The sequence below is a fragment of the Hyla sarda genome, chromosome 13 (assembly GCF_029499605.1).
Source record: "Hyla sarda isolate aHylSar1 chromosome 13, aHylSar1.hap1, whole genome shotgun sequence".
Classification (NCBI taxonomy): Eukaryota; Metazoa; Chordata; class Amphibia; order Anura; family Hylidae; genus Hyla; species Hyla sarda.
The window spans coordinates 8,912,356-8,927,801 of record NC_079201.1 but is presented as its reverse complement, the minus strand read 5'-3'; the positions used below and the strand labels follow the sequence as shown (position 1 = coordinate 8,927,801).

General features: G+C 39.2%; 1 protein-coding gene across 2 annotated transcripts; it reads right to left on the bottom strand.

Annotated features, from left to right (window-relative positions):
- Positions 1–786: 786 nt before the first annotated feature.
- LOC130297490 (uncharacterized) lies at positions 787–13,139 on the bottom strand. 2 transcript variants are annotated; one of them, XM_056550017.1, is made up of 7 exons: positions 13,012–13,138; positions 11,204–11,297; positions 10,299–10,371; positions 5,551–5,802; positions 4,039–4,062; positions 3,415–3,680; positions 787–875 (listed from the first exon to the last, which is right to left on the bottom strand). In XM_056550017.1, the coding sequence occupies exons 2-7, from the start codon at positions 11,210–11,212 to the stop codon at positions 792–794; spliced, it is 708 nt and encodes a 235-aa protein (XP_056405992.1). In that variant the 5' UTR covers positions 11,213–11,297; positions 13,012–13,138; the 3' UTR covers positions 787–791. The 2 variants fall into 2 exon arrangements, with proteins under 2 accessions (XP_056405992.1, XP_056405993.1); XM_056550018.1 differs by lacking the exon at positions 4,039–4,062 and having other exon boundaries at positions 13,012–13,139.
- Positions 13,140–15,446: the final 2,307 nt, after the last annotated feature.

Genomic DNA, 15,446 nt, shown 5'->3' with positions numbered 1-15,446 from the left:
AACTTTTTTTATATATATCAACTGGCTCCAGAAAGTTAAACAGATTTGTAAATTATACAAAAATACAAATGTGTGTGCAGCTCACAAACCAAAAATCCGAGGATATATCTGGTTATATGCCGAAACCCAACGGCCAGAGATAAAATATATATAAGAAGAAATTGTATAACCAATCCTTCAAGGATTTTACCCCAAAAAAGGTACATGATATTTAAATCAATATTATAGGAATACTTCAATTAATAATTAATTGCTTTTATTATTAAACATTTATAAAACAATATAATAAAATTGTTCTATTATTAATATTATCCTGGCACAGGTATATATAAAATAAAGATTTGTAAATGACTTCTATTAAAAAATCTTAATCCTTTCAGTACTGATGAGCTTCTGAAGTTAAGGTTGTTCTTTTCTGTCTAAGTGCTCTCTGATGACACATGTCTCGAGAACCGCCCAGTTTAGAAGCAAATCCCCATAGCAAACCTCTTCTAAACTGGGTGTTTCCCGAGACACGTGTCATCAGAGACCACTTAGACAGAAAAAAACAACCTTAACTTCAGAAGCTCATAAGTACTGAAAGGATTAAGATTTTTTAATAGAAGTAATTTACAAATCTGTTTAACTTTCTGGAGCCAGTTTATATATAAAAAAGTTTTTTCCTGGATAACCCCTTTAAGTGCAATTTTCTCTGCTTTGACAACACGGACAGCTAACACAAAGGTGACAACTGGGACTATGGCATAAACACTTTATATCTAATACACTGTACATGACAACACTTACCAAGTCTAATACAGTAGAAATAAGCTGGATGTCAATACCATGGCAGATGCCAATGTCAGCGTGCCAGTGTTTAGGCTTATTCCATGACCCTGAGGAGGGCAAAATGTTATTAAACAAATAAATAACCGTGCTGACAAATCTATCTATAGATACAAAACTTAACAGTATAAGCAAATCTTAAAATAAACCTTTGTAATATGTTATTTTAGGGGAAATCGCTTATTTCTACATTTATCAGGCTTCTTTCCTCTTTCTAATTTCCTTCTTAAGTCATCATTCACTTTTTTTTTTGTCTTTTTGTTTTAATTTTGTAATTAAATGATTGAAACTGCTGAAGTGGAGACAGATCAGTTTGCTGAGGGATCAGTTACAGGTTGCCAATCCAATAGAAGTCAATGGAGAGGGAGCTGGAAGGAGGCGGTAGCTGCTGAAAGCTCTATTATGGTTAGTACATATCTAATATCTCCTGTGCTACAGAGATATAGGAAAGAGGATCCTCTCTAATATGCTTGCAGTGTATGGGGACATTATAGCAGCTAGTCTAAACCCACTAGCCCAGAGACTACTGAAAACTAGAGGTGGAGAAAACTCCCAAATCAATTTCCATTATATAATGGCAAGAAAAAGTGCTGCTCCTCATGTACACACACAAGGCAACTTATCCTTAAATGTTTGTAAAAAGGGTACTCCGTTGGAAAACATTTTTATTTATTTAAAAAAAAAAAATAATCAACTGGTGCCAGAAAGTTAAAAAGATTAGTAAATTACTTCTATTAAAACATCTTAAACCTTGTAGTACTTATTATCTGCTGAATACTACAGAGGAAATTACCGTATTTTCTTTTTGGAACACAGAGCTCTCTGCTGACATCACAAGCACAGTGCTCTCTGCTGACATCTCTGTCCATTTTAAGAACTGTCCAGAGCAGCACATGTTTGCTATGGGGATTTTCTCCTACTCTGGACAGTTCTTAAAATGGACAGAGGTGTTAGCAGAGAGCACTGTGTTCTAAAAAGAAAATAATTTCCTCTGTAGTATTCAGCAGCTGATAAGTACTGGAAGGATTAAGATTTTTTAATAAAAGTAATTTACAAATCTGTTTAACTTTCTGACACCAGTTGATTTAAATAAATAAATAAATAAATAAATAAATAAATAAAGGTTTTCCACTGGAGTTCCCCTTTAAGTAAAATTCTATTTACATTTTCTTTAACAGTAACTGTTATGTGGCACTGCCACCCAGTCTCTAATACCAACATATTACATATGTCCTGAAACCACCGTCGTTTCCTTTATATAAATGTATTACCCCATATATCTCCTCAAATTACTGTCCTTTCTCTTATAGCAATGTATGACCCAATATATTTCCTGATACCACCGCCCTCTATTTTATCCCAACATATGTCCACATATATCTCCTTATACCACTGCCCTCTTTCATATACCAAAGTATGACCCCATATATCCCCTGATACCACCAACACTCTCTCTCTTATACTAACCTATGACCCCATATATCTCCTGATACCACCACCCTCTCTCTTATACCAATATATAACCTCATATATATACCCTGATACCACCACCCTCTCTCTTATACCAATATATAACCTCATATATATCTCCTGATACCACCCCCCTCTCTCTTATACCAATATATAACCTCATATATCCCCTGATACCACCACCCTCTCTCTTATACCAATATATAACCTCATATATATCCCATGATACCACCATCCTCTCTCTTATACCAATATATAACCTCATATATATCCCATGATACCATCACCCTCTCTCTTATACTAACCTATGACCCCATATATCTCCTGATACCACCACCCTCTCTCTTATACCAATATATAACCTCATATATATCTCCTGATACCACCCCCCTCTCTCTTATACCAATATATAACCTCATATATCCCCTGATACCACCACCCTCTCTCTTATACCAATATATAACCTCATATATCCCCTGATACCACCACCCTCTCTCTTATACCAATATATAACCTCATATATCCCCTGATACCACCACCCTCTCTCTTATACCAATATATAACCTCATATATCCCCTGATACCACCACCCTCTCTCTTATACCAATATATAACCTCATATATCCCCTGATACCACCAACCCTCTCTCTCTTATACTAACCTATGACCCCATATATCTCCTGATACCACCACCCTCTCTCTTATACCAATATATAACCCCATATATCCCCTGATACCACCCCCCTCTCTCTTATACCAATATATAACCTCATATATCCCCTGATACCACCACCCTCTCTCTTATACCAATATATAACCACATATATATCCCCTGATACCATCAACCCTCTCTCTTATACTAACCTATGACCCCATATATCCCCTGATACCACCAACCCTCTCTCTCTTATACTAACCTATGACCCAATATATCTCCCGATACCACTGCCCTCTCTTGAATACCAACATATGACCCAATATATCTCCTTATACCACCACTCTGCAGATTTTTTAGCAAAACTACGTTGCACAGCTCCTTCTATTTTGGATACACGGAAGCAATTCCATCAACAGGGGCAAAGGTGGCCATGACCCCATCCATAGAAGTGACTGTACTTACTCTCACAGTAAGAAAAACGGCATTTCCCTTTAACTCTCCCATGTTGGATGCGTTTCCTTTGCAAGTATATGAACCACAATCTTTTTCACTTAGATCAGTCAGCATTATTTTGAGATCCCAAATAGTACCAGAGATATCCAAGCGACTGTGGTATGCACTGGGTTGTACACGGTAGGATGCAATTTCCTCAGTTTTAAAGTAAAGAAACAGGGTTGAGGATGTATTCGTAGAGGGACATTCAACCTGCTCCGTTTCCTCAAGGACTCCTGGAACAAAAATAAAGTCATTCATTAATAAAGTATACAGGAGACCAATGCATACTAACAGTGTTTTCAACCTGAGTGCCTCCAGCTGTTGCAAAACTACAACTCCCAGCATGCTGGAAGTTGTAGTTTTGCAACAGCTGAAGGCACTCTGGTTAGGAAACACCGCATTATAGTATGCCATTGTTGAGCAGCTTTACAAACACAGTATTGATATGTATGATACTGTATGTTATTCTCCATTCACCTCCAAAGCAGCATCCATATTACCTATTATTTTCCTGTAAGCTCTCAAGTCAAGGTTGACTGAACTGATATCTATTGTACGAGATCACTAGAAACCTGTTTTAGCATACAGTACCTGAAGCTGTCTGGACGTCCATTCCTAACAGAAAACAAAAAGAATTAGTGGTATTCCATATCTGTTCAACTAGTCCCCACCGCTCTACAATTGTCTATTAAAAAGATGGAGTCATACGTAGGCCTATTTTTTGTTAGCCTGTAAAAGGACTAACACTCCCATTATTGCCCTGATACTCACCAGCAGAGGGGTACCAGTAGGAGCTGGGTACTGTCAGTCATGGAGCATCAAAAGCATGACTCCTTGGGACTGGGCAGTAGAAAGCTGTTATTATCAGGCTGGCAACAGGCAAAATAAATGTCCGATGCCATCCTGGTAATATCAGGCTGCTGCTGTTTAGTTTTGTACCTGGCTGTTTTGGAAAATAGGTGAGGCCCTATGCATTTTGGTTCATGAATAAATAAATAATTTAAAAAAGAGTGGCTCCATAGAGAGCCAGATCCAAAACCAAGCAGCAGCAGCCTGGTATTATCAAGGTGGCAAGGGCCGTCTATGTTTATCTGACAAAGACTTGGCATGGCCATGGCCTTTGACGCTGTTGATCCTGGTGGTCCCCAGAGGAACACAGAAGGTCGGACATGGTACATTATCTCGAAATGCCCAGTGTGGATGGCAAACCTTCCCTTCACATATGCTTCAGGTCTTTTTAAAGGAAATTCTGGTGTTTATTTCCTATGTTGATTCATATCTTCTCATTGTATACATTGATTCATGTAATTTTTGTATTATTAAAGAGTTTCATGGGCGGCCTCTATTGTGTGTGTGTATATATATATATATATGTGTATATATATATATATATATATATATATATATATACATACACACACACATACACACATATACACACACACATTCTTGACATGAGGCTAAAGTTCAGCTGTTACATACAGGCAGAGATCAGAAAAAAGCTTTGAACTCTCCTATAACCCACTAAATGTCAGTGTAAGGAAAAGCATGGGCAAACACAGCTTTCTCACCCATCTGAAACTGCCTGCCACAGCTCACCAGCCTACAAGTATCTGCCTACCAGCCTACAAATGCCTGTGTACCATACTGTAAGTGATTTCCCACCAATATGTAAGCAACCGCCCACCAGTCTGTAAGTACCTGCCCACCAACCTGTAAGTGCCTTCTCACCTGCCTGTAAGTACCTGCCCACCAACCTGTAAGTGCCTTCCCACCTGCCTGTAATAACCTGCCCACCAACCTGTAAGTGCCTTCTCACCTGCCTGTAATAACCTGCCCACCAACCTGTAAGTGCCTTCTCACCTGCCTGTAATTACCTGCCCACCAACCTGTAAGTGCCTTCTCACCTGTCTGTAATTACCTGCCCACCAACCTGTAAGTGCCTTCCCAGCTGCCTGTAAGTGGCAGCCCACCAGCCTATTAGTCAGAACTGGCCTGGGACATGAGTAGAGGGGGATATAATGCCTCCAGATGTTGGCAGCCCCAGGAATACTTCCCATTATTTCTATTTGTATCACAATATAATATAGATCTTCACTTTACCTGTCTTGTCTGTGCATGTATATTCACTTCCTTTTATGATCCATTTGAATGTCTCAAAGGTGCCGGAAAAGTTAAGTTTGGATGAAATTTCACTTTTCTGTATTTTCAGATTGAGAATTTCTCTATCGTTCCCCCAAAAATGTATTTCTCTGATGTCAATTGTCTTTGCGACGGAGCAGAAGATTGTGGCTGAGCCTCCGACATCAACGTCCAATTTTGCCGATGTCACGTTTATCTCCCCATTTGGCCTCACTGCAAAATTAATACTAGAGTTACTAGAGTTACACTGTGCAATACTTCATTTCCCCTGTGGTGGCACTGTAGGGAAATGTAACACTTGACACCAAATAGCTGAGATATCACAGGTGATCAATGGTGTAATATTGTACTTGTGCCTCTGTATATATCAATTGTATTTTCGCTCTCAGCCACCAGATCTCTGTTATTACCTCCTGTGCACACAAATTTTCATTTTGTATGTATTGTGTAATTTTGTATCTGTATAGACCCTGGGAGTGTAACACAGGAGTCAGAGGGTCCTAGGCCCAATTCTAACTAAGAGCTCTATATAATGGTCTAATCCTGTATTGGAGTTTACTGTCCCCTATTTCATTTTAGGTCCAATGTTCCATTTTTAGAAATGTCATGAAGATACATCTGCACATTATTCTAATCTGATAACAGTCTCCTATAGTCTTCACTAGGCTCAATTAACATCACATCAGCTTATGTATCTACAGTCGTGGACAAAAGTTCTGAGACTGACACAATTTTTGGTTTCGTCAACGTGTGCAGCCTCAGTGTTTGTAGATCTTTTTGTCAGCTGTTTATAATGTTATTGAAGTACAATCATAAGCGTTTCATATGTTTTTAAACTTTTATTGACAAATACATCAAGTTAATGAAAATAACTTTTTTATTTTTCCGCATACGGGGTGGTATGAGGGCTCATTTTTTTGCACCATGAAGTTTTTATCGGTACCATTTTTGTTTTGTTCAAACTTTTTGATTGCTTTTTATTCATTTTTTTAATGGTATAAAAAGTGACCAAAAATACGCTGTTTTGGATTTTTTTTACATGTACGCCATTAACCGTGCGGTTTAATTAACAATATATTTTTATAGTTTGGACATTTACGCATGCGGCGATACTACATGTTTATTTTTATTTACACAGTTTTTTTTTATGGGAAAAGGGGGGTGATTCAAACTTTTATTAGGGAAGGGGTTAAATCACATTTATTAACACTTACTTTTCAATTATTTTTTTTGCAGTGTTATAGCCCCCATAGGACACTATAACACTGCACACACTGATCACAGGCATGTATTAATATGCCATTGATCAGTGTTATAGGCGCTTGACTGCTCCTGCCTGAATCTAAGGCACGGAGCAGTCATTCAGCGATCAGACACCGAGGAGGGAGGTAGGGATCCTCCCGGTGTCCTGTAAGCTGCTCGGGATGCCGCGATTTTATCGCCGCAGTCCCGAACAGCCCGACTGAGCTGCCGGGATACTTTCAGTTTCACTTCAGACGCGACGGTCACCTTTGATAGCCGTGTCTGAAGGGTTAAAGGGGTAGTCCAGTGGTGAAAAACGTATCCCCTATCCTAAGGATAGGGGATAAGTTTTAGATTGCGGGGGGTCCAACCGCTGGGGCCCCCCATGATCTCCTGTACGGGGCCCCGACAGCCCGCGGGAAGGGGTCTTGTCGATCACTGCACGAAGTGGCGGCTGACACGCCAACTCAATACAAGTCTATGGCAGAGCCGGAGCGCTGCCTTCGGCAATCTCAAGCTCTGCCATAGCGATGTAAAATTGGGTGCGTCTTATATGCCGGTGCGTCCTATAGGGGGGAAAATACGGGTATATATATTATTTGAGGTTGCAGACTGAGTGGCATTTAGTGGTGAGACTAACCGGCCACCAGCTGCGAGTCATACAGTGGTGGATTATCATCATCATTTTGTTTTGGAGCACTTTTTTGGGGTCACACTATTAATTTGGTGGATTTTAATTGATCCTAATAAAAAATATTTTTTTTTTTAGGCACTTCTTCATTATACTTTTTGTTTTGATAAGTTGCCAAGAAGTCTCGCATTTGAAGGGATAAGGATAGGCTTTAAAGCTATCCTACATTTGTGATCAGAAATGGCAGCAGGCAGGTGTTAGGGCATCTGCACACAGTAAGACGAAGGCTTTTGGAGGCAACTGGTGTCAAGAGGTAAAAAAAACTCCAAGGACAGACTCAAAAAAACAAAAACAAAAAAACAAAAACAAAAAAACATCCAGGAATAATGACATTCTAAGACAAGTTAAGCGGTCGGGCTGTAGAGGACATCTAGAAGAACGATCCTCTGATGAAGATAAGGTGATGCTGCCATGAGTCCTCAACAGTAAAGCCTCCTGAGACCATTTATGTGTGGGGTGGCTTTTCATCCAAGGCAGTGGGCTTACTCATTATGTTGCCTAAGAACATGGCTATGAATAAAGAATGATATATAAACATCGTCCAAGAGAAACTTCTCCCAACTATCCAGGAGAATTTGGTGATGAACAACCATGAAAGAGAACCATGTCACAAGGCAATATTCATAACTTTGTGGCTCGGTGAACAAAACATTTTAATTTTTGGATCCATGGCCAGAAAACTCCCCAGATCTCAGTCCTGGTAAATCCTTAAAAAGCAGGCGGACAACCAAAAGCACAGAAATTGTGATGAATTATGCGCAGTGATGGTGTAAGAATGGGTCGTCACCAGTCAGAAGCTGATATCCAGCACTGGAAATATTTTGTTTTTGCATAAGCTTGATGTATTTGTCAATAAAAGTTTAAAAACGAATTAACCTCTTAAAGGACCACAGGTTTTTCCATTTTTGCACTTTCGTTTTTTCCTCATCACCTTCTAAAAATCATAACACTTTCCATTTTGCACCTACAGACCCATATGAGGGCTTGTTTTTTGCATTACCAATTGTACTTTATAATGACATCAATCATTTCACCACAAAATTTATGGCGAACCCAGAAAAAAATATATATGTGGGGCAAAATTGGAAAAAAAACGCCATTTTGTAAATTTTGGGTGCTTCAGATTCTACACAGTGCACTTTTCGGTAAAAATGGCACCATACATTTATTCTGTAGGTCCATACGGTTACAAGGATTCACAATTTATATAGGTTTTTCTTTAATTTACTACTAAATAAAAAATTATAACTACATGCACCAAAATTAGTATGTTTAAAAAGGGTCATCTTCTGACCCCTATAACTTTTTTATTTTTCCGTATATGGGGTGGTATGTGGGCTTGATCTGAAATTTTCATCAGTACCATTTTTGATTTGATTGGACTTTTTGATCGGTATTCATAATTTTTTTTAGAGTATACAAAGTGACCAAAAATACTTTGGTATTTTTTTACGTATACTCCATTGACCATGTGGTTTAATTAACATTGTATTTTTTGAGTTTGGACATTTATGCATGCGGCAATACCACATATTTTCTTGTTTTATTTTGTTTTTATATTTTTTATATGGAATTTGGGAAAGGGGGGTGTTTTAAACTTTCAATAAGTCATTAGATTCCGCATACAGATCAATGTGGTTCATAGAACCACATAGATCAGTGTGATCTGCGCTCCATTGATAAAGCCTGATTCTGCCAGGCTTTATCAACGTGAGAGGTGGGACAGCTGCAGCAGAAGAGGTAAGCTCTCTGGCTACCTCCACAGTGGATCGCGCTGTGGGGGGTAGATCCACCCCACTGGACCACCATGGAGTGTTACCAGGGTTCTTTAGATACCGGTGTCAACTTTGATGTGGACTATTAACGTTGGCCAGTATTACCCGGGTTCGAGTCGGGAGCCCGCTCCATACCCCGTTAATGGCACAAGGACATGTATACACATCCTTGGTCGTTAACCAGTTAAAGGTGTTATCCACCATAGGTGATTTTAGTATTTACCTGCCAGAACTGGGTATTTCCCGTTGGATTTTGTTCTCTAAACTACACATCCCACAGTTCCATGCTTGAAAGTTTTTGATCACTTTCCTTCCTCCCACACATCAGCCACCATGCCCATTGAAACACAGTATTTTCTAACCAGGGGACCTACAGCTGTTGCAAAATTGAAGCAGGACAGGCTCCCTCTGATCACCTGACTAGTGATGTTAGGTCTCCACGCACTGCAACCTGGGAAATCCTGAGACATGAGTAATTTTATATGCTGCTAAAAATAACTATTGGGGCAATAATCACAGAAGAATTGTGAGACGACCGTCACACACAGGTACAGACACTATATTATGATCTACACTAACTTTACAGCCCATGTAGCATAGTTAAAAAAAAAAAAAAAAGATCCTGGAATACCCCTATAAATGCTTATAATTGTACTTCAGTAACCATTGAAACACCTGGCTAAAAGAGATAAAAACATTGAAAAAGTGAAGACCAAAATTTGTGTCAATTGCATAGGTCTACGGGAACATCATTGCTCCAGCCATGTAAGTAAAGCCACCGCAGGAGGATTAGAGACGTGACGTATAGAATAGTTTTATGTCACAATCCTCAGCGTTAGGTAAACTTTTAAATCAGTTTTCCAAAGTTCCATGGTTCTTATTACCAATTGTCAGTAAGTCTACTATTGTCCACCAATGTTTATCATGATCCACATTAACTCTTGCCTGTTTGTTGCCCCCTGGTGATGGCCATGGCCCAGTACAGGTATGTGCACACTCACCTTTGCCAGGAACCAGTATAAAGATGAGGAAGACTGGCACCAATGAGTTCAAAAATAGTTTCATGTCTTCAGCCTGTAGACATCCCATAAAGCCTCATAGTTAGTGTCTTGTAGTATAAATTTACAACAAGTCGGGAAGATGGCATTCACATTTCTGGACAAGAAACATGCCCAGAACAGCCATGCCCCATCTCTTTTAAGCGGCTCATACAATGTTAGTCGATAGGCGGCCACAAGGAGCACAGTTCTTCTCATATCTATTAATATGAAGATGTCTAAGACTCCACCCCTTCCTATCAGCACACCTCTGTCTGTAAGGTAACTTGATGCAGCAGAAGCCCTCCCCCACTGCTCTGTCTGTAATGGGAGACCAGGAACGTAAGTTGTCCAATTGTGAAGCCTCACCCTTATGCCCTGTCATATTCTTACAACTTTGGTTGTTATTGTCTATTTTTTCTCTTAAATATGCACGTTGTCATTTCAACAAACCTTTCAAAGATCGTAGCTCAAGTGAATATAGGAAACTTTGTAATACATCTTATTAGACAAAAATGCTTCTTTCTCCTGTTATCAAGCTTTTTCCCTCCCCCCTTCTACTGCTCTCTAAAAAAAAAAACAGCTCAGCTTTGTCCTGTGGTTGTAAGACAAGCAATACATGTCTATGGAGGGGGAAGAGGGGAGCTCCGCCCACCAGCTCTGGGAGAACTGCAAATTATACCATATACAAGTTATATAATGGGCAGAAATAGTGCTGCTCCTCATGTACACACACAGGGCAGCTTATCCTGAAAAGTCACATCAAATTCAGTTTTTTGTTTTGTTTTTTTATATATAAAATCAATCTATATTTTGTATAACATCCAAAACCAAAACCCTATAGTAAAATCATGTAAAAAGCAGCTCACCATTGACATCAAATCCTCCGTGGACGGGTGTGTTTGTGAACGCTGGGATAAGATGGTGCAGTATAGAGAAGTCCAGCTCCGACGGAAAAAGCTTCTGTTTTATTTAATGGCATAAGGTTAAAATCTGAACAAGATATTAGGAAATAGTCCAAAAGTCTAATTCAGGCACACAGAGGGCCCTTGGCACAGGTAGGGCAGACAAACTTAGTATGAGAGCGATGTGAAGATAAGAATGTCTAATGAGGAACATATAATATATGGATATTTATGGATATAATATATAGTATTCATCATAAAGTTTATCCCATCACTTCAGTTGACTTTCATGTTGGTCTTATTGTCAGTGGTTGATCCCCCTGCAATGACCATGATCAGAGATTGGACAGATGTCTCCTGATCCTTCCTTTTAAATATACTTCACGTAGATTGTTCTCAGGAGAATTATTATCTATGTGCAGGAAGAGATCTGAACCTTTGGGCAATGTTGCACCTTTTGGCAATAATAACATCTTCGCTTTTTTTCTGTAGGCCAATACAATTAAAACTTAACAACTAATAGACCATATATATGGCGGGTGAAATTAATTACAATAACTTATAGATCACCGTAGTGATCCAGCAGAACCCTATTTCCCATATATATATATATATATATATATATATATAAAATATTTAAACTTTATTATTTCCTCACACATAGGACATACAATTAAAATTGCAGTGCTTCTCTCCATATGATGGAGTTAGAGACAATGTCAACCTAACTATCTGACCATAATTATATACGCATCGCATGCACTTGCAGTGTGCTTTGCGAGTGGAGGCAGCACTGAACTCTAAAATCACTTCTCAGCTCCCCCTCGACATGTTTCACTGCTATGCGCAGCTTTGTCAAGAGGACGGGCACTCAGTGCCCGTCCTCTTGACAAAGCTGCGCATAGCAGCGAAACATGTCGACTTATGTGGGGGTCAGGAAACATGTCGACTTATGTGGGGGTCAGAAAGATTTTTTTTTCCCCCAAAAAAAATGCCCAGATCAATTAGGACCAATCAGTTGAGCCTATAGAAGGTTGAAGTTGATTTCAACCTCATTATTCTCCACCTAACAAACAATATCTCCAACTCCAGGTTCCAGCGCTATGCTGTGATGGACCCTCAAAAACTTTCATTGGACTCATAGAACTCTTCCATGCTATGAATGATAGAATGATTTTCTGTTACCCCAACAAAATAGGGTCAGAATCTCCATTTTTAGGCACTCAATTATTTCCACACAAAATCTCGGGGCACCTCTATAAATAATGGACGACTTACAATTCTGTAACCACTGTATTAACATTTTATATTTAATGATTATGACCCGCATCCTGGCTATTGGGGACACAAAGAGGTCAATAGTGATCATGGTGTCAACAAAAGAAGGGCTCTCTTTTTGTATAAACAGTCCTTTGTTGAATGGAACAGCCCTAGATCTAACATAGGTCTCCAGGACTGTCCTGAAATATATATGGCCATCTAATATCTATGAACAGAAACTAGTCTTAATTCAAGCATAGCCTATTAGACCTTACTGATAATAAAATAGTGGACTTTTGGGACACAATGTGAGATCTCTTATGGAACTTAAAGCCATGGCGTCTCTACATGTGGGCCTCCTCGGGCACCAGACATTCGTGTGATGGCTATTTCAGCTACACCCCTGAAATACACCATAAATATGTGAAACAATGGCCTAGCACGTTTCTATTAGGACAGAGGAAAATATTTCTATATAGAAAAAATTAGGCAAATGAAAACCCCGCTCTTACCTAGATCTTCAGAGACAGAAAACAAAGTGCTGCTTCTGTGCTCAGATGCTTCTGTGCAATTTCATTTCCTTTTTTTTTTTAAATTGTGAAACTTCTCATTTTTGGTTGAAAAATAGGATCTTGTATGCTAATGCCCCATAGAGGCATGCATTATAGGATTCCTAGTATTTGTAGTCTGAAAGTAGTCACTCAATAGGGAACAGGATGTGATGAAAAACACATACCAGCAGCTAAACATACTTAAAAATCAGGTCAATCCACCTACCCTGCTTTGGTATATATGCATGTACCACACTGCTCCTGTATATCTGCACATGTACCTAGACTGCTCAGATACTGTATATTTATTCATATACATCATGTGTTTATTATGCACCACTCATGGACCACTTGTTCCTCTTTGAGATGAACCTGGGGTGGTTTTCCACTATGCTGCCAACTTATTACAAGTAAGGAAGATTTAAGGGACTATATAAATCCACATTTATTTAGTGTATCCTATAATAGGAAATCCAGAAACGAAAATCAAGAGCTTCAGCTCCACAAAAAATAGTAGTTAAAAAATTCAAAATTTTATTCCATATTGCTTCAAAATCCAAGAAGTACAAAGACAAACATGATGTGCTCTGGTGAGTAAAAAACCCACGTCCACCGACACGTTTCGAGCAATAGTGTTCTTAGTCATGGCATGCCTAATACCAACCAAGCAGCAACAGCCCTCATTAACCATTTTATTATTATTAAACCAAAAAAAACACTGGTCACCGTACTCCTCCGAATCTAAAGTAATACAAACAAACAAAAAATGAGTTAGTACATTTAGGGGAAAAAAGTGGTTAAAAAAATTTAATAAACACACATATATATCGCACATTTTTTTCATAGCTGCAAATTGGTGTTTCTGAAGTCATTTATTGGTCTTTGCTTATGTGTGCTAAAAAAAAAAATGGTTTATTGTTTTTTGCTTATGTAAGCCAAATTTATCACCCCCTGTAATAGTATAATAAATGTGCCATACATAAGCAAATCTGCAAAAATATAAAATAAAAAAATGCCTACAGAACTGGCTTACCAAAGCAACAATCATAAATGTCCCCGAATATCATTACCTCTGGAGTGAACAACTAGTACTTATGGAGGGGTCTAAACTGATGACTTAGCTAAGCATAGAGGAGTAAATCTGAAATAACGTACCCAGCCCAATATACCTGGAGAGCACCATTTTCCAATCCTAAATTACTGGTGTAGGGTCTTGACAATGCTCTTTGCTTAGCCCACATAAAGGAGTGTCCAATGAGTGAGTCATATTTTTGGAGGATGATCTGAAAGGAAAAATTAAGAAACAATCAATAAACCCATAAATTTTATACCTATCCAATTTCAATCTACCAATGCCTATATTAGCATCAGCTCCCAGACGAGAAACTGAGACCTCAGTGGCTGCCTAAATCCTGAAAGATGTAAAGCTTATTCTAAAATTATTTAACCCTAAGAAATCTGTACTTTTCCTTAAAATGAAGTTAAACTGGAATTTGGTGACAGGACTACGGTCAACATAAATCAGAAAGGACACTGATATTGTCCTGGTCATGCAGACAAAATATTTCTCCAATTAAAAGGTTAACCCAATCGTTCGGTTTAAGAGGAGCAGATAACTACAAGGCGGCCTGAATCCAACACCTGGACATCCTAAAGAGCTAATGGAGAAACTGGCCCCTTGCTTAGCTCCAAGATAAAGGCTGCCTGAAAAAGAAGAAGCTCATATACATGAGCACAGACATTAAAGGGGTACTCCACTGCCCCAGTGTCCGAAACATTTTGTTCTGAAGGCTGGGTGTGGGCTACTGGGGTCGTGACGTCATGCACTCGACCCTTAGTGATGTCACGCCATGCCCCCTCAAAGCAAGACTATGGGAGGGGGCGTGGTGGCTGCCACGCCCCCTCCCATAGACTGGCATTGAGGGGGCGTAGCATGACGTCACGACCCTCGCTGACTACACCCAGCGTTCGGAACAAAATGTTCCGAACGCTGGGGAAGTGGAGTACCCCTTTTAACCTTTAACACATACCTCCCAACAATGTAAAATCAGCAGGCCTCCTATTATCTTTTTTAGATCTCTGACATTAAATATTCACTTGGCCCTTGGGGATATTATCCATTGTCATCAAACAAATGCAGAAAAACACATCCATGTCAGCTTAGATGCCAAGAAGGCACGAGATAGTGTCTATTGGCCTCTATTAATTACATATCTGAAATATAGATTACATGGTCATACCTCCTTCAATTTCTTTCGTACATAAGGCTCAACGTGTACAATCAGCTCCCTTTCCTATTAGGCGAGGAATTTGACAAGCATGCCCCCTCTCCCCCCCCCCCCTCTCCTATTTAATAAAGCCCTTGATCTTTTTTTTGAAATTGCTCGACCCTTTTG